Below are 25,199 nucleotides of genomic sequence, written 5' to 3'. Positions count from 1 at the left end.
CAGATGTAGATTTGTTAAAAGATTAGGTCTTCCTTAAACAGGTTTCCTTAAAACTAGGAAAATAGGTACATCTATAAGTTACTCAATGTGATTTCCGTCTCTGAAACACATATCATGATGATAAATTGGGTTGAAATAAAAGAAAACTTGCAGACTGGGATAGCAATAAGAGCCATAATTATCAGGATGCAGTTTCACTCTTCTGAAGTTGATGGTGACCATAGCGAGAAGCTGGTAATATTATTTCTGTGTTTATGACTCTTCTGTTTAATATATGGAGATAAGGCTTTCTGTGTCCAATCTACCAATGACTACACGGCCATGAAGTTAATGGTTTGCAGAAATCGAGATTTTCTATACTGTCCCTCAATATAGTAAGAATATCTTGTCTTATATCTTGAGGCATTATATTAGTTTATATTAGTTATAAACATTACTTTAAGAAAGTCAAGAGCAGCACACAAACAATTAGGGAGTAGGTGCATGCCTAACAGGGCCGGGCAACAGGTTCTCAATCAGGTTTGGCTCCAGGTTTCATTAGGCCCCTGGGTGACAGTGGCCATTCACAGTGAACTTATTAAAAAAGAAAAATTCTCCTGTTTCCTAAAATATTTACTAGTTTATCATACCAAACAGCCCCCTCATGGTTATTTTATATGCAGTCCTTCCCTATGGATTCATAAAATACGGCCCCGTCACCCCATTGATTCCTTATATACAGTCTTATGTGGGCTCCCCAGGATGCCCGGGTATGCCGAGTGCTGACGCCGGCCCTGTCCTGAAGTAGTGGTAGTCCCCTTTATTCCATAACCAAATACAGCTATGTTTCGGCTTAGTGTGACCCATTTTAAATCCAAGTGATAGAAAAATAATCAGGTCACATGACCACTTAGTTCCCCCCCCCTCCATTAACATAACCCTCAGCAATATAAACATCAGTGAAAAATATACTTCTAGATATCTTATCTGACATAGAAATGCAGAAATGTATATTATATATTTCTGCAGTTCGATGTATAAGGTTCTAGTGTTATAAAGTCATAGTGCAAACATTATTTATGCATTAGTATAAACATTAGTTATAAAATTGATATTAGTTTAGTGTCTGGAACCAATTCCACAAAGGCTCCCCCCCCCCCCCTTATCTCCTCCACGAAACTTTTTAGAAAAGTAGGCATGGAGGGGCAGGGAGCAGGCCTGCTGAATATGCTGTGTACTGGTACAGGTTAGAGCTAAATTCTTCACCAGGCTGGAACTGACATAGAATTCATCCATCAGCACAATTGTGTGCCGGATAGACTAATATATACTATATCTCTAATATAGCCTCCACAGACTGGCACCAGCTGACGTGATATTCCCCCGTTTCAGATGTTATTCCCCCGTTTTCAGATGCTGTTCTATTGGCTTATGCATCTTTATAGACTGACAATGATAATCAGACATCAGTATTGCAGGGTATTATAATTAACAAGCAATGATTGTTAGTTCATGTCACATAGATGGACAAATAAAAGAGTTTAAAAAAAGGAAAAACACTGTTTTAAAGTAAAAAATAAATGTATAAATTACATCAAAAGGAGCACCTCGTCTTTTTATTTAATTTATTTCCCTGTTACGAGACTTATGGGGGAGTGGATAGATTAAATGACAAGCGCCCCAGACTTATTAGCATAATTTTTATAACTCTAGAGTTATAATAAAAGAAGCTCTGGGGAAAATAGTTTCACGGGAACTAGGTAATAGGACATGTCTATTATTGTATTATGTAAAGGGACATTATAATATGTAATTCAGGAGCCATATCAGAGGACATCATCCATCATTGGCTCTCCCTGTGCAGTTCTCACGTTATGCGCGATCATAGCATTGCATCTCTACAGTCTGCTATGATCATGCATAGCGTGAGAATTGCAGGAGGAGACCCTTTGACGTCACACCAGCTGTTTGATTGCTGTATGGGTGGGGCCAGCTGGGTTGGAAATCATGAATTCGTACTTATGGGAGGAGCCAAACGGCGCTCATTAGATTGCTTCAGGCTCATTTACATATTTTTAAAAGCCTTATTTCTCTGAAACACTGCACTTCTTAGACATACTGAAAGAAGATTACTGCACCTCAGCACGGGAAGGTAAGTATAAACATGTGATGGTAGATTCCATTAGAGGGTATTCTATGGTATGGGGGCAGTAAGGAGGATATAATACTTTTTGGTCACACTAGGGGGTGATGTTAAAGGGGTTTTCCCACAAAGACAAGTTAGGTCCTATCCACCGGATAGGTCCGAACTTGCTGATCAGTGGGGGTCTCAGTGCTGAGACCCCCGCAGATCGTGAGAACGAGGGGTCCGACCGACCCCACGCCCCTCCTCAGACTAATGGAACAGACGGCCGCGCATGACCATTCTGCTCCATTAATCTCTACGGAGCTGATGGAAATTGCTGAGGCCCTCTTTTTAGCCCAACAATTTAGCTATATTTTATGTAACACTTTGGATAACTCACTACCCAATTTTAAGTAGGTATCAAAAAAAATGTCATACAAAAATGAAGACTCCAGATTATTGCCAACTAGCATATCTGTGTGCTCCTGAAACCGCAAATGAACCTGATCTGAAAGAAGTAAAACAACATTTTCCAATGCCCTGGCCCCCTAGTAACACCATGGGCTCAGGTTATTCCGTGTTCTGTTTCTGAGGGACTTCAGGATAAGGAACACTGACATCTACAGTACTGAAACAGTTAATCAGCTTTCAGCGGAATTGACGTACAGTAACAGAGGGCGGAAGTGTTGCTTCAGGCCTCAGTTTGGGCGGAAGTTGTAAGTGAGGCCGCACATCCTTCGGGTAAGGGCGGAAGTGTTCGGATTTGGGAAGTGACGACAGAGTGTCAACATGCAAGATGGCAGCTCATCACAGGCAGAACACGGCGGGGCGGAGGAAAGTTCAGGTATGACAGGTAACGGGGACGTGACCTCGGTCTTGATGGCGGGTGATGGAGGGGTTCTGCTTTAAATTGGGGGAGCTCCTATGTTGTTTGGCAGATGCGCAGTGTCAGCGGAGCGGAGGAGGCGGGGCTGTGAGCTCCCCTGGAGTGCACCGTGCACAGCGGAGGCTCCCGGGTGCACATCACGTGACCCTGAGCATGTAACGGATGTGTGACAACTTTATTATAGTAAAAAAAATACCCTCCCCCAGCACTGCAGAATGGTTCTGCCTACTTGTAATTATTTTTACCCGTCAGAATCGTCCATTGGTGCAGCACGGGGTTGCTGTGCATTGTGACCGCAGTGTGCCCCCATTCAGGGGCTTCTCTTTCCTTCTTGCTCGCTGAAATGAGGGTCAGTAGATGTATCTGTTCTCTGGAAAGCTGGGAGACTCTCCATATATACACCATAGTAGCCGCAGCATGGATTGTCACTCTCCCATCTAAAGGCCTGCACCTACCTACCTAGAGCCCTTGCCATCTACCTTGGTGACCCTCCCGGGGTGCTTGCTCCGGGTCCGGCGACCACACGGCCCTCTGAATGTTGCCTTAAACAGGCGATTTTTGTAAAAAAAAACTAAACAAAAATATCCCGATATCCGCCGAAAATCCAAATGCCCAATGTCTCTTTTGCAACATTAATATTGTATTTGCAGCTGATGTAAGGTGCTTGTCAAACTCCGTTGCACTAATAGTAAAGCGCTTAGAAAGTTAAGTCCCATTCACACCTGCGGTTGGACCTCTGTTATCTAATCACTAAACCAATAAAAACAGATCTGCTAAATGTCTTTTTGTCCCAGCAGATTTTTAGTTTGTAATGGCTGCCATATGTACACGTTTGCACCACGTATATATTTAGTTTGCTGCGCTATATTTTTTGTCTCTGGTAATGTAAGCCTACCTGAAGTGGTGCCGACAGACCCTGACAGAAGCAACTAGAAGTCCTTTTAAATCAACTGACAGACGCGTGACATTTCCGTTTTTATAGGTGATGAAAGATTATAGCAGAGGTTCAAATGCAGGTGTGAATTGGGCCTAAGTGGCGAGTAGCCATGTACCTGTAGGTAACTGAACATCTGAACACTTTCAGATGTGCAACAAAATCCTTTCCATTTTGCGGTGTCTGCAGCAGAATCACTATGGAATCCATGTTTTGGGCTGGAAGTGGTAAAACCCTATTTTTGGTGATAAAACTGTGACTTTGTGCAAGGGATTTCCATGGGTGTTTTCAATTCAGACTGACAACCTCTGTAAAATCGGATTGCTGTGTTTTTTAGGCGCATCTATTACCACACACATTGTAATTGTGTATATGTATAGCATATGCAGTACAATAAAAGTACTGTTCCATTTACATCAATCCTGATGGGTGCAGTCTGTATGATCCATGCCCATTGCGTCTTGTGACGTGACGGCACTAGGCTTCCAGGTGATCCTATTATATACAAGCAGTCCCCCGTGTTAAGGACACCTAACTTACAGATGACCCCTAGTTACAGACGGACCTTGCTGCCCTCTGTGACCTCTGGTGAAGCTCTCTGGATGTTACTTTGGTCCCAGAATGCAATGATCAGCTGTAAGGTGTCTGTAATGAAGCTTTATTGATAATCCTTGTTCCCATGACAATACAAAATTTTGAAAATCCAATTGTCTCTGGGAAAAAAAAAGACAAAATATACAAAATAATACAGTTTCGACTCCCATACAAATTCAACTTACGAACAAACCTAAAGAACCTTGCATGTAGGTAACCCGGGCTGTATATTATAAAAAAAAGATTTGTATTAACTCTTTGTTAAACAGTCTTCCCATATTATTTTGATCGGTGAGGGTTTCCGTAGTTATTCAGAAAGTTGTATTTGATGGGAGAACATAAAATCACTTGAATACCCCTTTTAATTTTGCATCGTTGGTAGAAGTTGTATTGCAAACAAAACTTTGCGTTTTTGGACCATATTCAGGAACATCTATAAAATGTCTGCATTATTTTGTTATGGCAATATCTGTTATTGGGCCTTTAATGATTTAGTTGTCTGGGATCAGGATTGTTTTTAAATATAGGCTCCTGGGATGAGGGTTGTTGAGGTTATAAAAGTAACAAAATCGCTACACCCATCTCTCTAGTGTTCCGGGTTCAGTCCCATCACCTCCAGCCTGTGTTTGTGTACAGAGGATCAGTGGTGACTTCACTGTGGCAGCTGCACATCCGCTACAGCCTGCAACTGCTGCTGTAACAGCCGTGTGTCACGCCAGAGTGTCTGGGACATAAAGAAAAAAAACACTGGTACCAGGAAACCCCTGGAATTTAGTTTTGTTGGAAGGTAACTTCTACATCTTTATCCTTTGCAGGTTTCGTATGTTATTAGGGATGAAGTAGAGAAATATAATCGCAATGGGGTGAACGCCCTCCAGCTCGATCCTGCACTAAACAGACTCTTCACAGCTGGACGGGACTCTATTATCAGAATATGGAGCGTCAACCAGCACAAGGTACACTAATTGACTCGCATGTAAACTTATCGCCATGCTGAAATGGTAAATATTGTTAGGGCTGAGGTCACGGTGACCACTATCAGATCCTACAGATCTTATTGTAAGACAAAAGGTCTCCTGGCGTTTCAACGGAGACCAACCCTTTAAGGTTATACTGTCTCCACCACAAATCTTGTTCTTATCTGCTTGTCTATTCCAGCAAGACCCCTACATAGCATCTATGGAGCACCACACAGACTGGGTGAATGACATTGTACTCTGCTGTAATGGGAAGACATGTAAGTATGTGCTGAGCATTGCAATACAATTACTGCTTGCTTATTAAAGGGGGTTCCACTGTAACTGTATTGATGAATTCTTTATAGGACATGTGCTTGGCATATGATGGTGGGTTAATAGAGAACTAAGCAGGAGATCCAGCTTCCTTCTATGTTGTTGTTCCTACATTGGTGCCTGCTAGAATTGGTTTATTCTAAACATTACAGGGTTAAAAAATATTTTGTGGAAATTGTCTGAGTAACACAAAAAAAACCAACATGTAGCCCTTGATAATTAATGAGAGCTAGGTGACTAGGCACTTACACATCCACTGCCTGGAAAAAAACGCTTTAAATGCTATAAATCGCCAGGAGATGCGATCACATTAACGGATATCCATACAATGCTGGGAATGAGGCTTATTGTACACAATCATTGTTCAATCAGATTTCAGTCCTGCCATCCTTTCTTATTGTAGTCTTGGTGTCCTCTGAGTTGTGTCAGATTTTTCACTGCTCTGAGCTTCTTCCTTGAAACACATGCATAAAAAAAACTGACCGCACTGGGATGGCACAGACCCATTGACTTCAGTGGGCAAGTTTCACACACCACTCGGATCGGGAGCAAATTCTGCATTCCAATGATAGGATTGGATCATCGGACTGTGAGCATCTGAACACAATAGAATATCAGTCAGATGGTTCTGTCTGGTGTAGGCTAGGACTGCACTCATCAAAGAGCAAGAGACCTAAGGCGGGTGCACTGATGATTTATTGCTATGGGTGTCCCATTATTCTGCGTGGCACACTGACAACCTAGATATACTCTACTGTAGCTTCATTCCATTTGAGTGAGGGCTGCAGTCCTGGTAACCCCTACCCTGCTGTAGTTGGAGGCATTTAATGTCTAGCATAGAGCTCCTGATCTGGACACATTTATAAATCATTAGAACGTTTTCAGAATAGAAACTCTAAATACTGACCTAAAATGTGTGCTACATACCGCTAATGTTATTGTACAGTAGGAGGCTGTTTATTCACCCCCAAACAAACAATTTTTATATACAGGCGGTCCCCTACTTAAGGACACCCGACTTACAGACAACCCATAGTTACAGACAGACCCCTCTGCCCACTGTGACCTCTGGTGAAGCTCTCTGGATGCTTTAAAATAGTCCCAGACTGCAATAATCAGCTTAAAATTGTCTGCAATGAAGCTTTATTGATAATTCTTGGTCCAATTACAGCAAAAAAATTTGAAACTCCAATTGTCACTGGGGCAAAAAAAAAAATTGTCGGGAACTACAATGATAAAATATACAGTTTCGACTTACATACAAATTCAACTTAAGAACAAACCTACAGTCCCTATCTTGTATGTAACCCGGGGACTGCCTGTATACAGGCGGTCCCCTACTTAAAGAAACCCAACTTACAGACGACCCCTATTTACAGATGGACCCCCCTGCCCACTGTGGCCTCTGGTGAAGGTCTCTGAATGCTTTACTATAGTCCCAGACTGCAATGATCAGCTCTAATGTGTCTGTAATGAAGCTTTATTAATAATCCTTGGTCCAATTACAGCAAAAAATTTTGTAACTGGATTTGTCACTGGGGCAAAAAAATTTTTTGTCTGGAGCTACAATTATAAAATATACAGTTCCGACTTACATATAAATTCAACTTAAGAACAAACCTATGGAACCTATCTTGTACATAACCTGGAGACTGCCTGTGCTCCTATACTTGCCCAAGTCAGTACCGGTTAAAAAAAAAAAAATGTAACCCCCTTGGGATGGAAGTGAACCGATAATGCTTTTACAAGGCAGGTGTAATCACCTGGCCCAGTGCACAGCAATTGAATGTGGACTGAAAGTTATAGGTCCCGTTACATGTGATGTACGGTGTGTTTTATGTTGTCTCTTCTCTTTTTGGCAGTAATATCAGCATCTTCTGATACCACTGTTAAAGTATGGAACGCACACAAAGGATTTTGCATGTCGACCTTGAGAACACATAAGGTAAAAACGCAAACGCCCTCAGATGATTTGACAATTATTATATGCACAGCACATGGGGTTTATACTTGTATCCTTAGTGTAGTCAGAATTGGTAAGTTCAGTGTAAATTAATTTGTGATTGCAAAGTAGATTATAAAGACGAGTCTAATTTTTTTGGGTCATGTGATCTCATGATAACCGTCACCATCTCGGACACCAGGATTGCTGAAGCTACTGCCCGGATTATACCATACAGACTCTCCACAGTGTGGGGCACAAACTCCAATTATAGATACTGCTGATGATTGGACATCTTCTGTCACACAGTTGTACTACTGAGGATGCCTTCCTCTATATTACTCATAGTATTATAGATTTAGGATAATAAAATTGCCCACTAGATCCGGCTGTACATGTGATGCTATGCTGAGACATCATTATATTGACAACATAGTGCGGAAGTAGAGCGGTTTAAACATAAAATGCTGCAAGCTGCATTGCAGGGGTGTGAGGGCCTGTATTATACTGGGCACTGCTTATATGGACATTGAAAGCTTTGAAAATATGTTTTGTATCTATGAGTCTGGGAATTGTTTATTTTTTAACTTTGATGTGATTTGTGCTTATTTTGATACTATTTTGTCGGTGTACACCTCCAGGACTATGTGAAGGCCTTGGCATATGCAAAAGACAAGGAATTGGTGGCATCAGCAGGACTGGACCGACAGATCTTCCTCTGGGATGTAAATACGCTCACTGCACTGACCGCATCCAACAATACTGTCACTAGTAAGTAACGCCGGGTTTGTTATGGCGCCTCCTACTTTTTTTTTCTTATTTTCTTCTTTAGGGAACGCTTACACCACTACTTGTAGTGTCTGTTACGGACTATTCTGTTAAATTATGCCTGTTCACTTGCCGTTGCACGTTGGTTTTTTATAACGGGCATCATTCAATTAACCAGTTGGTGTTTGTTTTTACCAGCTTCGTCCCTAAGTGGAAATAAAGACTCGATATACAGTCTAGCCATGAACCAGATGGGGACTGTCATAGTTTCTGGCTCAACGGAAAAGGTAACACTGAGCTTTATTTGTTATTCAGTAAGTTATATGCCGCTTTCCTGCTGTATGTGCATACAAATAAGAAAAAAAGTTGAGCACATTTTGGCCAATCATCTTTGGCTGAAACTGCCTGCGTACGGCATGATCATCTGACTTGCATCCAATTGGTGGCACTTTACGGACAGTTTATTAATGTCTTGGATGAATAGTGTGTATGATAATAATAATAATACATTTTCAAATCATGGCAATTTGTTTTATTTTTTTTGTCATGAATGAATTAACAGGTTATACAAATATTAATCTTGCACTACAGGTCCTCCGAGTCTGGGATCCCCGGACATGCGCAAAGCTGATGAAATTGAAAGGACATACTGACAATGTAAAGGCCTTGCTGTTAAATCGAGATGGCACGCAGGTAACTAGTTCACTCCTAATTGAAGTATTAGATGCCGTATGAAAGACCAGACACGACTGCTACTGTGTTTTGTATCCATACAATCCTCTGATGGACATTTCCTGTTATAGGGCACAGAGGAAGGGTAACAATATTTGTGAGGATATGCTGTTTTCTTAAGATCAGCAGGAGTCATACATAGTAGTAGTAAATCTTATACTGCACTTTACATCGTAATCTGTCACTTTACAGAGACATTACAGCAATAATATTGTCAGAATGACCTGATACTCTAATGATCTTGACAATGAAGAATCTATTAATGTGTCCCCTACACTGTTTTTCTTTAATGGAAATCCACCATTAAAATCCATCATGCTAAACCAGGGATCGAGCACTGTGACTGGTAATCTTCTTATATTTATTATCCATGGCCTCCTCCTTTCTAAAAGCAATATTTTAAATTATGCTAATGAGCCAAAAGGGCTCCCCGGGGCATTACCCTTTACACTTTAGTTTCACAGGCTGTTGCACTGTGCATGAGCACTTCCACTGCCCACTATGTGCTATAACTTCCCGTGTTGTGGTGAGATTACAGCAGGCAGAGGGAGGAGTAAGTGCTGAGGAAGACATTGAAACGGCTTGTAAAGCTACAGTACAAAAGGGATCTGGTAAGACCCCAGGATCACCCAGACTCATTGGAATAATTGTGAAAGTTGATTTTAGAGGGAAGGAGGCCATTTATATCAATGAGTAAGTGTCCCTGGTTTATAATGTTGGATTTTGGTGGTGGATTTCCTTTAAATAGCAGCAGCCGGTCAACTGCACCACAACAGCATTGTAGCCCCTTTATTCTCAGTCTAGTTTGGGGACAAAAAGATTGCATCCCATCTGATCATGAAGGGGGCATATCCTGTGCAATGTTCCCTGTATAATTTGTATTCATATTCAATGTCTCCTTCTGCAGAGAAAGCCTTCTGTAAAAATGTCTCCTCTCTCCAGACACTGAAGTAGAGATTCTCCATGTTTAAGATATTTATGACCTTCCCATAATGTAGGGCCCGACACACAGATACAGCCCATTGCCCATGAACAACTTCATTCCAACAAACTCACTCTTTGCACGTGTTGCATTTCCCTGGATAACGGAGCTCAGCAAGTTCAGTGATTCCTTGTTAGGTCCAGATAATCCTACAAGTGTACAGAGCGAGTTTTTTTGCACACAACTTGTTCGTGGGTAATGGCCGTAAAAGTGAATAGGAGCTAAATTGGGCTGATATTTGTGTACTATGAGTAGCTGATCAACATGGTGCAGAGGATTGGCAATTCCCAGTGATTTTGTGTCTTCTACTTTTTTTTTTACTGTTAATTCAATTACTTTTTGATCTTGTTAATCAATTTAGATTTTATACACTGAGAAATTGTATATTGTGCTGAATTCTGGCAAAATAAATTACGTATTCGATACTTTCTAATAAAACAATCTCCCTTGATGAAGGTGTGAGGCTTATATTAATTCTATGATATCTTCAGTGTCTTTCAGGCAGTTCAGATGGGACAATCCGCTTGTGGTCTCTCGGGCAGCAGCGGTGTATAGCTACATACAGAGTCCATGATGAAGGAGTCTGGGCGCTCCAAGTGAATGAAGGCTTTACTCACGTCTACTCTGGAGGAAGAGACCGCAAGATCTACTGCACAGATCTGAGGAATCCTGATATGAGGCTGCTCATTTGTGAAGAAAAAGCACCTGTTTTAAAGGTGAAGGCTAAATTTAATTGCTATGTATCAGTCAGGACGATGTCCTGTGTGTTATTTTATTTTTTTCCCCTAAATTGGTCAAAAATTTTGCACTTATTAAAGTGAGCCATAAATCCTTTAATGGCTTCTGGGCAGAGTTGCTCCACAGCTCCCCCTCTGCTATGAGTACAAACTGTAGCAGGTTTTGGTTGGAAACTACTGCAGAGCTGAGAGGAGGGGCTGCTTAATGCACATAGCAAAAATTTCTTCAGCCCGAGCCCTTGTAGGAACTGCTGGGCTCACGCAGAAAATGTTTTTGCTATATGCAGGGATAATTATGTCTATGTGATAATCTTTTTATGTTTGATATCCATGACTTCCTTTGTTCTAAAATCAACATTTATAATTGTGCTAATTAATTATTCTAGTGGGATTACTACAGCCCTCCATGTTACACTGTGCAGGAGCAGGTCTCACCCTCCACCCTGCTCTCAGCACTGTGTTACAGCCTGTGAAGCTTGGGGGCTCTGGTAGCACCCCCTTTAGCCCTTCTGTCTCATTAGCATAATTTTAAAAGTTGATGTCAGAAGGAAGGAGGCCGTGGATCGCAAATATAAGAAGATCACCACAGTCCCGGTGCCTGGATCTATGAGAAAGTGTCCCTGGTTTGTCATGATGGAATTTGATGGTAGATTTCCTCTAAGGATGGTAAATGAATTTATACATTTTTGCTAAGAATATTGACAAAGGGATGGAATCTAGAATATATTTTATTGGAGATAAAACATGCATGTCAGAGGTGGTGTCATGAGAAAACATGGAAATTATATTTTTTGTAGAGGATGGGTGACAGTTCTGGAGGTTGCTGAGATCTGTGCTTGGCTATTTCCAGTAGTGCATGAAGGTGTAGGGTGCATACCGGACCCGCTGCTCCATCAACTTAGTAGGAAAGGAGGAACCCTTGTGATCAGTGGGGGGTACCAGGGGTTTCACTGTGGATGGGGGATAATCAATCTTGGGACAGCCTTCTAAATATTTGCTTGGTGTCAGTAAAATAAACATTAATGTTTCTACCTTTCCAGATGGAACTTGACAGATCTGTGGATCCTCCTGTTGCACTTTGGGTTGCAACAACCAAATCATCAGTCAATAAGTGGGTAAGAGATGATTTGTGTCTTTGTGTGCTCCTGATATCTCCTTGTGTGTGATGTATTGAAGTGCTTCATAACCCTTTACCCTCCTCCCCCTCAGAAGGGAAAATCCTGACCCTGTTTTCTTTTAGCCTATAAAAGGTATTATGAACTTCCGATCCTCAGGAGATTACGAGAATGACTGTAGCACTCCAATGAGTCCATTCTGCTCCCAGCCTGACCAAGTTATCAAAGGTAACCATGACCCTGTGTTGCATATAGTATGTTTCATTATTGGGGATTCATGCACTTCCATGAATCTAATGTAGTATAATAGGTAACTTGTACAATGACTGCATTGCTTCTTTGTCACTTTTGTTTTAGCCACCTGTATGTATAACATCACACTTATGTAATGTACCAAATAGCCACAAATATGTAATAATTTTTTTCTTAAAGCTGGAGGAATATTGTCTTTAATATATTAGGGGGAATCATTGCTAAGTGGATACATACGGGCACATTTACAGCTGGCTTCATCTCCATTTAGCAGAACAGTTTAATGTTTATATGGTTCAGATTCATAGATTTTCTTCTCTTTTTAGGCGGTGCAAGCATTATTCAGTGTAATATACTGAATGACAAGAGGCACATACTAACCAAAGACACAAATAACAATGTGGCATATTGGGATGTGCTGAAGGTTAGTCTGGTTTTCTCTTACTTTTCCTCTTGCTGTAAATGAATAGCTATAGCACATAGCATGCTAATGTGGGTCTCCAGACTCCTATACAAGAAGGTTTAGGGTCCCAAATTGACCTTTCTAAGATTTTTAAATGGAAGGCAATAAACTTCCAGAATGCGAGTCAGATGAGGCACATAGGACACGCATCAGGAGATCCCGCACTGGTGAAGCCGGGACAGTATCCCTATGGCGCTTGCGCAGTGAAGCTGGGGTGTTATGCTCTGACCACCATTGCTGGAATGTGCAGGCGCTGAAGGACCGAAGTGATTATTGAGTTTATTATTTTTTTTTTAACCCAAATACTCAAAAATGATAAATGGCGATTTGAGACATTAAAACACTGATCCGTAAGGACCTCTGGTTGATTCAGTGTCTTAAATCGCCATTCCAAGTTCCTTTGAAGGGAGACAATGCAACCTCCTTAAAGTGCATCTAAACTTTCAACAAAAATGCATAAATGAATAGACTGAATAATAAACTTTGCAATATACTTTATTACAGAAATCTATTCCTGTCTCCTTCTTTTTCCTTTGTGTTTCTTCCTTATTTATGCAGTTTGTATAAATGAACTTTCTGTCCTGTTTCCACTGACAGCCGAGAGATAAAGGAATCTGATAAAGTATCTATTAATGTAACTCTTTACAGACAGTCCCTGGATAGTCCAATCTCCTTGCTGAGCTCAGTCTGTTATAGTTAGGCTAGGGTAGCATCACTCGTAAGGAAATGTGTGTGCATTGACATCTGTCTGATCTCTAGGCTTGCAAAGTTGAAGATTTGGGAAAGGTGGATTTTGAAGAAGAAATAAAGAAGAGGTTTAAAATGGTTTATGTCCCAAACTGGTTCTCTGTTGACCTAAAAACTGGGGTAGGTATTTTCCTTTCTATCATTTTTCTTCAGTACTGAACTCCACTGTTCTTGCTCCTGTGCTCGCTGAGGCCAGTGATCACCCAGGATTGAAAATGTCAGCGAGGTGCAGGCTTGACTTAAGACGGGACTATAGAGCTAAGTTTTCATTTTCACCCTACATAGCACCCGATAAGTGTTGAGAGAAGTGGACAGATGCCACACATGGCGTTTTTAACCCCGTTTTTGGTCCATTTTTAAGCAGTCCGTCAAAAAACACATGCGTTTTTGGACACACTGCTTAAAAAACGGACCAAAAACGGGTTCAAAAGGCCATGTGTGGCATCACCCTAAGTTGTTTCACCTCACCAGGAACTAATATCTGTGCAGGGGGTTGTTCTTACTACCATTGCAGGGTTCCTTATGGAAGCCTCAGTTACAGTAAAAAAAAAACATTAGAAAACTATATTAACCCATTTAAAAAAAAGCATAAAGCCACTTTGTATCTTGATATGTAGAATCGAAAAACTGTTAAGAGTTTTACATTAGAAGTATGTCTCACAATATGGATTGTCTTATAAAAGGGGTTGTTTGGAGGTCTAAAAAACATGGCTACTTTCTTCAAAAAAATCAGCTCCTCTCCTGACCATGAGTCACATGGCATTGCAGCTTATCTCCATTTATCTCTATACATCTGAGCTGCAATACCTGCACAAACCATGGCGAGGTGTGGCGCTGTTTATGGTAGAAAGAAGTCATGTATTTCAACATCGGTGTAATTTCATTTGCAGTTAGTATCCTTAGTATTTGACAGTGTATCTACTTGACAGATGCTGACCATTACCTTAGACGAGAGCGACTGCTTTGCCGCGTGGGTGTCTGCCAAGGACGCTGGCTTCAGCAGTCCAGATGGGTCAGATCCAAAATGTAAGGCTTTAGTCATGACTGTTTAATAAGACTTGGTTGAAACAAATGTCCATTTTGTTTTCTTTATTGGATAACCTAATTGATTGCTTTTGCAGTAAATCTTGGGGGACTATTGTTGCAAGCATTGCTGGAATTTTGGCCAAGAACTCATATTAACCCTATGGAGGAAGAAGAGAATGAAGTAAATCATGGTAAGAAACTTTCTATTAAGAATTGCTCAGCCTGTGAAACATGGACCATTTCGAGGCCGCATTTCACAGAATGAACACAGACTCCGGGACATGGCTCCAAGCAGCATGGGTACAGTGCCTTTCAGTAGTATTGGGTCCCCTTGAACTTTTCTAACTTTTGCCACATTTCAGGCATCAAACATAAAGATATAAAATCGTAATGTTTTGGTGAAGAATCAACAAGTGGGACACAATTGTGAAGTGGAACAAAATGTATTAGATATTTAACCCCTTAACGCTCTGCGCCGTAGCCAGTGGCTCATTGTAATCAATGTGCTGCAAAAATGCCATATATTGCAATACAGAAGTATTGCAGTATATGGTAGGAGCGATCTGACTATCTAGGGTTAATGTACCCTAGATCAGTGATGGCGAACCTTTTAGCGGCAGAGTGCCCAAACTGAAACCCAAGGTATCGCAAGGTGCCAACCAAATATTAAAGCAGTAACTTATTGTTCCCTGTTTAACAACTTTCAATCATATTGGCCTCCTGAGGACAGCAACACAATAGAAAGATGGAAAAGTTTCATCATTTTAGCTTCTTTCCAGTGTCCCTCTGTACAGAGAAAATTGTGGTCCATCAGGAGGGCCTCCAAAGATAATTTGGCCCTGTCTACTCATTCTGCCTCTTCCTACAGTCCCAGGTAGCAAAGTAAATATCAAATTATGCCTGAAAGCAGCCTCTTTTAAGTTGCTTGGAACTGCAGGAAGATTCTTTGAGTCCTGTCTGGTGTGCTGGGTGATGGCCTGGGTGCCCACAGAAAGGGCTCTGAGTGCCGCCTCTGGCACCCGTGCCATAGGTTCGCCATCACTGCCCTAGATGGTCTAAAAAATAGTGAAAAAAAAAAAGTTTAAAAAATAAAAAAAATTTATAAAATATTAAAAGTTCAAATCACCCCCCTTTCCCTAGAACGGATATAAAACATAATAAACAGTAAAAATCACAAACATATTAGGTATCGCCGCGTCCCAAAATGCCCGATCTAACAAAATATAAAAACGGTTACGGGCGGTGGTGACCTCCGAGGCGGGAAATGGCGCCCAAATGTCCGAAATGCGACTTTTACACCTTTTTACATAACATAAAAAATGAAATTAAAAATGATCAAAATGTCGCACAGACCTCAAAATGGTAGCAATGAAAACGTCACCTCATTTCGCAAAAAATGACCCCTCACACATCCCCGTGCGCCAAAGTATGAAAAAGTTATTAGCGTCAGAAGATGGCAAAACATTTTTTTTCTTTTTTGTACACATTCGTTTAATTTTTGAAAATGTATTAAAACACAATAAAACCTATATAAATTTGGTATCACCGCGATCGCACCGAAGCAAAGAATAAAGTAGGCGTGTTATTTGGAGCGAAGAGTGAAAGTCGTAAAAACTGAGCCCACAAGAACGTGACGTTTTTTTTTTCAATTTTTCCACATTTGGAATATTTTCTCAGCTTCGCAGTACACGGCATGCTAAAATAAATAACATCACGGGAAAGTAAAATGTGTTACGCACAAAATAAGCCCTCACACAGGTCTGTACACGTAAAAATGAAAAAGTTATGGATTTTTGAAGTTGGAGAGCGAGAAATGAGCCGAAAAACCCTGCGTCCTTAAGGGGTTAAAATGTTTGTTAAAATAATAAACTGAAAAGTGGGGCAATGTGTTTGGCTTAAAAGCAACACAGCTCATCACCCTGAGCACTCATCCCCACTGTCACACATGGTGGGGGCAGCATCAGGGTTTGGGCTTTTCTTCAGCAGTGATAGGGAAGATGGTTAAAATTGATGGGATGATGGATGCAGCCAAATGCAGGACCATTCTGGAAGAAAACCTGTTGGCGTGTGCAAAAGACCCGAGACTGGAACGGAGATTTAACTTCCAACAAGACGATGATCCCAAACATAAAGCAAAATCTACAATGGAAGGTTCACAAATAACCTGTCAGGTATTAGAAGGGCCCAGTCACAGCCCAGACCTGAATCCAATCGAGAATCTGTGTAAAGAGCTGAAAACTGCTTCTCACAAACGTTTCATCCAACTTCACTGAGCTCCAGCTGTTTTCCAAGGAAGAATGGTCGAGAATTTCACTCTCCTGATTTGGAAAACTAATAAAGACCTTATACCCCAATCGACCTGCAGCTGTAATTGCAGCAAAAAGTGGTGCTGCAAAGTATTTACTTAACGGGGCCAAATAATATTGCACCCCCACTTTTTAGTTTATTATTTTTTTACAAAAGTTTATAATATCCAATAAACTTTATCCCACTGCACAATTGTGTCGCACTTATTGATTCTTCACCAAAAAATGTTATCTTTATGTTTGAAGTCTGAAATCAGGCAAAAGGTATAAAAGATCAAGGGGGCCGAATACATTCAAAAAGCACTGTATGTATGACTCATTGCGCATACTGCGACTCTGTTTTGCAGGGAAGAAGGGATTCCTTGCATCATATGTTACTATGACGCTTGTAGTCCTGTCATATTAATTCATCCCAACAAATGCAGCCACCACACGTTTTGTGTTTCAAGTATGTTCATGTTCACTAATTCTAACCTGCCGAAGATGTTGATGGTCATTAATCTTCTGTCTATTGTGTAGTGGCAAATGGAGAGCAGGAGACCAGGGTACAGAAGGGCAATGGCTATTTCCAAGTGCCACCTCATACTCCGGTAATCTTTGGAGAAGCCGGGGGGCGCACACTTTTTAGGTATGTCATGTATATGTATTTTAGGACATGAGAGCTACAAATTACCTATAATATAGCTGTTTCATGTGTAACATGATGTGCTCGGCCCCTTGTAGGTTACTTTGTAGGGATTCGGGTGGAGAGACTGAATCCATGCTTCTCAATGAAACTGTTCCACAGTGGGTGGTTGATATTACAGTGGATGTAAGTACCATTCTCCTTATCATAATAGATGAAACCTGTGCAGATGAAACTTTGTTCAATTGATGAGATCAATGACAGACATGTCCTGCTTCCTCTCAGACTACCCATAACATTTATTACTTGATTTATTACTTACTTGATAGGATAGTTTTATTAATGACATGTTCTTTTTCTTTGGAGAATTGGCAGACAAATTGATTATAATGTGAAAAAAGATTGTTTTGTTATTTTTCTCATTAAACTTGTAGAAATCAATAAACCTTTTACCAAAGTGTGTTAAAAATATGTACAACATCAATCCATTTCCCTTCTGAGATACAGATGCAGAAGGGTGCATGTACTTCTGAAACAGTCGGCTGTGTCTAACTGCAGTTCCTTCTCTATTCTGCTTGCACCTAACAGGCTGGGGCACAGTTATATCTTCTGAATCAGGGCGCCTAGAAAGACAATTCTGGTGCTGAATTAAAGAGGGGAATCGTCTCCCCTTTATTATGTACACCCAAACAGTGGAGAGCTGTCAGATTTATTCTCAACTTTAACAGTGGATATTTCCTGTTCTGTTGCACCTAGAACCATAATCCACACACAATGATGTTATAGTAATAGAGACCTCAGCACTGAAATGGGACACTATCATGATGTCTATACATGCGCTATCTGCACAGGTTTTTACAGCGAGGATGTGTATAGCCATATAGCAGTCATGAAGGGGTTAAAGGCACTTCAGGATAGGACCTAATTGGTGGGGGTCTCAATGATGGGATAGCACCACAGAAATGGCCAGAGCAGCCAGTCCCGCATGCGTGGGCTGCCTCGTTCATCTCTATCGAGCTGATGGAGATCTCTAAGCACCGTGCGAGGGGGGGTACATTGGACCACTATTGCATTGATCTTTGGGGATCCTGTTACTGAGACCCCAACCGATCAGTAAGTTAGGCCGTATCCTTACTTTAACCCCTTTCATGTTATATTGAGTCTGGAATTTATTGGCAGGGAGCATCTGCCCGGCTGCAAGTAACATTTCTCTTTCGCCTCCTGGGTGTGTCAGAAGACGGAAATTCTCCCATTGTACGTTTTGGCATGAGTATATATGTTAATGTACCCCAACAGTACCTCTGGCCCTGTGTTTACGTCTAGATCAGTCTTCAGCCACGTGGCTGTGGAATTTAAAACCTTTACATACATAAATTTTTATGTTTTATATTTTATCATATAATATCTTTTCATAAAGCTCCAGAATGTGTTCATAGTGTGTACTAATAATGCACTGTTTTTTTTTTGTCTTGTAGAAAAACATGCCTAAATTCAATAAAATTCCCTTCTACCTCCAACCTCATTCATCGTCAGGAGCAAAAACCCTGAAGAAGTGAGTGTAACTCGCCGAATCCCTGATAATTTATAGGTTCTTACATGTGAACTAGTGTAAAGCTCTAAGACTCTGCCCTGCATGTTTAGACTATCTCTATCTATCTCTATCTATCTCTCTATATCCCTGATCATGAGCAGGGATATATAACGGGCCATGCACCTGTGTGACATTACATGACCAGGGATATATAACGGGCCATGCACCTGTGTGACATTACATGACCAGGGATATATAACGAGCCATGCACCTGTGTGACGTCACATGACCAGGGATATATAACGGGCCATGCACCTGTGTGACATTACATGACCAGGGATATATAACGGGCCATGCACCTGTGTGACATTACATGACCAGGGATATATAACGGGCCATGCACCTGTGTGACATTACATGACCAGGGATATATAACGGGCCATGCACCTGTGTGACATTACATGACCAGGGATATATAACGGGCCATGCACCTGTGTGACATTACATGACCAGGGATATATAACGGGCCATGCACCTGTGTGACATTACATGACCAGGGATATATAACGGGCCATGCACCTGTGTGACATTACATGACCAGGGATATATAACGGGCCATGCACCTGTGTGACATTACATGACCAGGGATATATAACGGGCCATGCACCTGTGTGACATTACATGACCAGGGATATATAACGGGCCATGCACCTGTGTGACATTACATGACCAGGGATATATAACGGCCATGCACCTGTGTGACATTACATGACCAGGGATATATAACGAGCCATGCACCTGTGTGACATCAGGGACAGGTATTTATTCTATAGGAAGCTTCAATGTTTACTTTTAGTGGATAAAAACTAGTCCCTGGTCACTTTGCTATGATATGTTGTATAAGGAGGTTCCTTTTGTTCACTTGTACTCATTTTTTTATGCATATTTTGTTTAACATTAGTGATAGATAAGTCTCTGAAATCTCCAGGTGGATCCTGTGCAGGGGAATTGTTACTCGTTCTTAACCTGTGACTTGTATTCCCCTTCTCCAGAGACAGATTGTCCGCCAGTGACATGCTGCAGGTCAGGAAGGTGATGGAACATGTCTACGAGAAAATTATCAATGTAGATACAGAGTCTCAGACCACCAGTTCTTCAAACAACGAAAAACAAGGAGAACAAGAGAAGGAGGAGGACATCGCTGTGCTGGCCGAAGAGAAGATTGAGCTCTTGTGTCAAGACCAGGTATCTAGACTTCCCTATCCATATGGCCCCTCTCCAAATATGAGAACCTCAAGTCTATTAGCCAGAGCAGAGGCTCTCAATGTGTGGCTCCTGCTTTGGAGAATTCGGCACAACCTTGTCCTACATTTAAATGATTAGTTTCATTTAGCATGCAGCATTTAATAATAAATAATAATAATTCTTAATTTATATAGCGCACACAGATTACGCAGCGCTGCACAAAGCATTTCAAATTGGTCCCTGTCCCCATGGGGTTCACAATCTAAAGAACCTAACAGTATGTTTTGGAGTGTGGGAGGAAACCGGAGTACCCGGAGGAAACACACGGAGAGAGCATACAAACTCTTTGCAGATGTTGACCTGGGTGGGATTCGAACCCAGGACTCCACTGCTGCAAGGCAGAAGTGCTACTCACTCAGCCACCGTGCTGCCCTTAAGTGGACAGCCCTAAGGTTTTCCTGCTTCCTTTTTGATACTATGAGAAAATTTACCATCAAAATCCATCATGATAAACCAGGGACACTTACTCATAGATCCAGGCACATGACTGTGGTAATCTTCTTATATGTGTTATTCATGGCCTCCCTCCTTCTAAAATCAACTTTTTAAATTATGCTAATGAGTCTAAAGGGCTCCTGGGGTTGTTGCACTGTGCAGGAGCACCTCCCCCCACCCCACTGTGTAAGAATAAATTAGGAGGTGGGGGGGAGTGCTGAGGAAGTGGGGGCTATAGAAAACACCTGTAAGAAAATTGCTGCAGTCAAGGGCTCCTGGATTTATGAGTATGTGTCCCTGGTTTATCATGCCTGATTCCGATGGTATATTTTATTTAAAGGGTGTATGTAAAACAATGTCACTAGATTTTACCCCGTTACAATACCTTTTTCATAACTGCCTTTAGGTAAATAGCAAAATTTGAAATTAATCTCCACCAAAATCAAGTAAAAAAGAACAGAGAAGAGTCACTTTTAGAAACCACGTGGGGAGGGTCATTTTTTGACACCTCTATCTTTGGTACCTAAAAACATGCAAGGGTGAGATCTTGTTAGATTTGTGAGCTACGAACCCAAGATAGAAGGATAAAGATCCAGTTCCCACCTATGTCTTTAACTTTCTGTATCTCCGGTTCTGTTTTCTGACAGAACCAAGCCTGATGCAATCTGAATAATGAGATTCTTGCCTTTTAATATGACATGAAAAGCATGTAGTTACTGCAGAACCAAGATTATGGACGTCTGACGGGTACCCCTGCTTTCTCCAAACTTAACTTGTCTCAGGCAAAACATTACTCTTCTCAGCTCATTTTCAGATGACTTTGGAGATTTTTATTTTAATGGTAAATGGGTTACATTTCACATAAAGAGGGAAAATTAGAAAAGTAGGGTATGAAATATCCCAAGTGGGTAAGTTAGTGGTTTATTGGGGTAAAATCTGATGACGGTGTCCCCTTAAGATCAAAGGATAAGTAATAAATGGTTCAGTGAAAGTGAATCTACCATTCAATGACTGATTCCTGGAGTTGGGATCACAAAATCTCCTTCCCCTTCCTTGATGAGGAAAAGGAGGACTTGAGACCCTTTTGTAGTGATTTTAGGGACCCAGTCATTGGACATCTATTGTCTAATTCTCTGTTAATGTCATATATCTCAATCTAGGGACAACCTCCTTAAAGGGGTTATCCGGGTGTTAAAAATTAAATAGCCCACCCCGGCCCTCAGTAAACATAATAAATGTGTACTTGCCTCGTCCAGCGCTGCTGATGTCCCACACCGCGGTCCGTCTCCTCTGTGCGCCAGTTTCATTACAAGGGCGCACAGGGAGCTTCCGGCCGTCCGGAAGCTCCTATCCGACGCCATCTCCCAGCGCTTACAACGCTGAGAGATAGGGACGAATGGGAGGAGCCGACCACATCGCAGACCGGAAGTTCCCTGTGCGCGGCTTGTGTGCCCCTGTAAACAAACAGGGGCACGGATCAAACGGAGCGTGGCGCGGGACATCAGCAGCGCTGGACGAGGTAAGTACACGTTTATTATGTTTAAATAGCCCAGCCCGGCCCTCAGTAATTTTTAACACCCGGATAACCCCTTTAAAATTCCCAAGCTGGTCATTTAACTCTGCATTATTTCCCCCACAGATTCTGGATCCTAACATGGACTTGCGGACTGTGAAACATTTCATCTGGAAGAGCGGTGGCGACTTAACCCTTCATTACCGCCAGAAGTCGACGTGAAAGCATTTCTCGGGAGCAGCTACACTGACATTACCGTTGTGGACTAAAAACCTAGTACTGTACGGAAGCCCTGCTGAACTCTTATACATAGGTGTCAAATGAGCCAGTATGGACATTCGCAGATACCCTTTAGTCATCCTAATTGTAACAGATGACCCCCCCTTCCCCCGCACCACTTTAGTTCTTTGGGTTTCAACATAAAATGAACAACATTGTTATTTGTGTGTGTTTCAATGTACAGAGTCGTGGATAAAGATTTGTAATACTTCTTTCCATTGTTCCGAGACACTTTGGAATCGAGAGCGATGACCTCTCTGAGTGCGGGTGCACATCCCAGACCCTATTTTCAACACTATCCCCTATCCACAGGACCACCAGGACTGAGGGTCTCCTGTGAATGGAGTGGAAGTGTTCACGCGTAACCAGTACTATATTCACTTCTGGGGGGCTGATAGAGATAGCCAAGTAAAGCTCACCATCAGTCCTATGGGTGGGGTGGAGCAGGGGCAACTTGGGGATCCTTATGGGGGGGGGGTCCGAGAAACCTGATTATGGGTTTTATTTATCACCACTTAAAATGTAGGATGATCTTTCAATGCACTAGCAAATGCTGCCATTCTGGGAAGTAAGGGGGTACGTTAATGAATTTGTGGGTCCAGTTGGCAGAGAACAAGGCAGCATAATCGTGAACAATGGCACCTGTTCTTGTGGAACAACCTCTGTGTATGGCCATGTTTCCAGACCACGGTGTGTCTCCTGATGCTGTGCATCGTATGACAAACTCAATGCCGCACACCGAGCCCCAATCTGCATGGTGATGACTAATGGCATAACCAGCACCCATGCCATGCCCATGTATTTTCTAGCATTAACATTCAGATATGGGGGTGGGGGAAGGGGGCGAGTTCCTGGAAATTTGTGATCCAACATTTCCTATTTGGTAGTTTGGATGTGTAAATAAGGTTATGGATTTTGCCAATAGAGTTCTGTACAGGATTATCAGATAGAGGCGTGTAATGAAATTAATGAGCAGTTACTTTTGTAAAATGTTTCATTTGGTTAATAGAAGGCGATGTTCTGAAATCGAGTTCATAAAGTCAATCTCTCTAGCTTTTATAATCGCGTCATTTGTTGGTTTATTTCGAGTTGAAACACCAGACCTTGCGTTGCAACATTTTTTTTTTTTTATAAAGGTAATATTCTGACTGCTTATAGTCACCACTAGAGGGAGCTGCACAACTCTTTGCATACTTATCGGACATCTACCAGCAGCATCAAGGATTGTAACCAAGCGCACTGACATACCGCTGTGTGCTATCTCTGGCAGGATCTGATCTTCTGTTATATTCTTATGCCCTGGTTTTTCCCAAAAAAATCTTTTAGGATTATGAAAATGAACCTGAGGGGCTTCGAGCTCAGGTGTTGATAGAGCCTGGAGCCCCTCAGGCTCATTAGCATCATTTTTTAAGCTTTTTTTTCTTCAAAGGGCATAAAAGGCTAAAAAAAGCAGATCCTACCAGTATGTCAGTGTGCTTGGTGTACAATCCTTCATCCTGGTGGTAGATGTTGTTTAAGGAATGTATCGCTACAGTATATCATGTGGTGTTCACCTGAAATTGGGTGCATGTCAGTCACTAGGTGCACTAGGAATGAAAGTATATTCCAGGTAGGGGCAGGTATACATTTCAGATATTTTATGGCAGTTTTAAGTAAATTATATTTTCCCACCTGTGAGAGGTCCTATCTCCATGATAAAAATGGGAATGCTGAGCATGATAAAAACTGTGAAAAGTGGCATACTTTTACACTAAAATTTGTTTCTGAAAAAATAGCTTTTTTACACCAGTTTAATTCCAGTGTATACACATTGTACATTTTAGCTCCCTCTAGTGGAGGCTGCAAGCAATTTGAATGTAAACTTGTAAATGTCTGACTGTGCAAAAGATTGGGAGCTCAGTATTGGGAGGGCAAATAAACTGAGCTCCTACCACTATTAAGATGGTTTCGTAGTGTTTTTGTTTTTTTGCCAAAATTCTGCCTTTGTGTATTTTTTTGTGTAATTATAAAAAAAAATGCTCAATTTGTTTTCTTCACTGCAGTATCTCTTTTAATAGACTATATTCTAAAAAAGGCAGAAACAGAATCAATAAAATTGCTTTGATTTCATGGCATTAACAAAATGTATGAATAAAGCCTTAGAAGTTATTAAAGGAATTAAACAAGTCATGACATCAGGAGTTGGATTATACTTTTCAGGATAACCAAGGATTTTATTTTTTATTTTTTTTTTGAAAGGGAGTTTTTAGATCAACCAAGAATTCTAGAAGTTACAAATACTACTTGACATTAACGCAACATAAACCCCTGTTACATAAGTTCATACCATGTCCTGTGTCTGCAAAGCTACTAGGCTTACAAGAGTTAAAGGCATTCCAATTGAAGGCCTACTCTCTGGATTAGTAGGAGTCAGTCACCCAGAAAACAGCAGTTCTGTGTCGCTGTAGTGGTTTGGAGGAACTGCAGTTGCAGCTCCATATTTAAAAAAAAAAAAAAAATATATATATATATATATATATATATATATATATATATATATATGATTATATTTCCAGATTTAGGGGAAGAATACATTGAGGTTGATTACTTCTTATCAACCTTTAAACCTGGGCAACATCTAAGACTGTACAG

General features: G+C 41.2%; 1 protein-coding gene across 2 annotated transcripts; it reads left to right on the top strand.

Annotated features, from left to right (window-relative positions):
* The first annotated feature begins 2,802 nt into the window (after positions 1–2,802).
* WDR48 (WD repeat domain 48) lies at positions 2,803–24,737 on the top strand. Of its 2 annotated transcripts, none has more exons than XM_072153866.1 (19): positions 2,803–2,948; positions 5,334–5,474; positions 5,677–5,755; positions 7,673–7,755; positions 8,394–8,523; positions 8,719–8,807; positions 9,112–9,213; positions 10,726–10,950; positions 12,012–12,086; positions 12,212–12,314; positions 12,665–12,762; positions 13,561–13,668; positions 14,478–14,574; positions 14,670–14,765; positions 17,400–17,508; positions 17,604–17,691; positions 18,981–19,057; positions 20,089–20,281; positions 22,416–24,737. In XM_072153866.1, the coding sequence occupies exons 1-19, from the start codon at positions 2,901–2,903 to the stop codon at positions 22,509–22,511; spliced, it is 2,037 nt and encodes a 678-aa protein (XP_072009967.1). In that variant the 5' UTR covers positions 2,803–2,900; the 3' UTR covers positions 22,512–24,737. The 2 variants fall into 2 exon arrangements, with proteins under 2 accessions (XP_072009967.1, XP_072009968.1); XM_072153867.1 differs by lacking the exon at positions 2,803–2,948 and adding an exon at positions 3,258–3,339.
* The last annotated feature ends 462 nt before the right edge of the window (positions 24,738–25,199 follow it).

The sequence above is a fragment of the Engystomops pustulosus genome, chromosome 5, assembly GCF_040894005.1.
Source record: "Engystomops pustulosus chromosome 5, aEngPut4.maternal, whole genome shotgun sequence".
In the NCBI taxonomy this organism is placed as follows: Eukaryota; Metazoa; Chordata; class Amphibia; order Anura; family Leptodactylidae; genus Engystomops; species Engystomops pustulosus.
This window is presented reverse-complemented; position numbering and strand designations above follow the sequence as displayed.

What these genes read in the sequence shown, in the direction of transcription:
- WDR48 (XM_072153866.1), top strand. Translation starts at nt 2,901, where the DNA reads ATGGCAGCTCATCACAGGCAGAACACGGCGGGGCGGAGGAAAGTTCAG. An exon ending in CTGTTGACCTAAAAACTGGG is followed by an intron (nt 13,669 to 14,477) that starts GTAGGTATTTTC and finishes TCTACTTGACAG; the next exon opens with ATGCTGACCATTACCTTAGA. An exon ending in AGAGAATGAAGTAAATCATG is followed by an intron (nt 14,766 to 17,399) that starts GTAAGAAACTTT and finishes TCTATTGTGTAG; the next exon opens with TGGCAAATGGAGAGCAGGAG.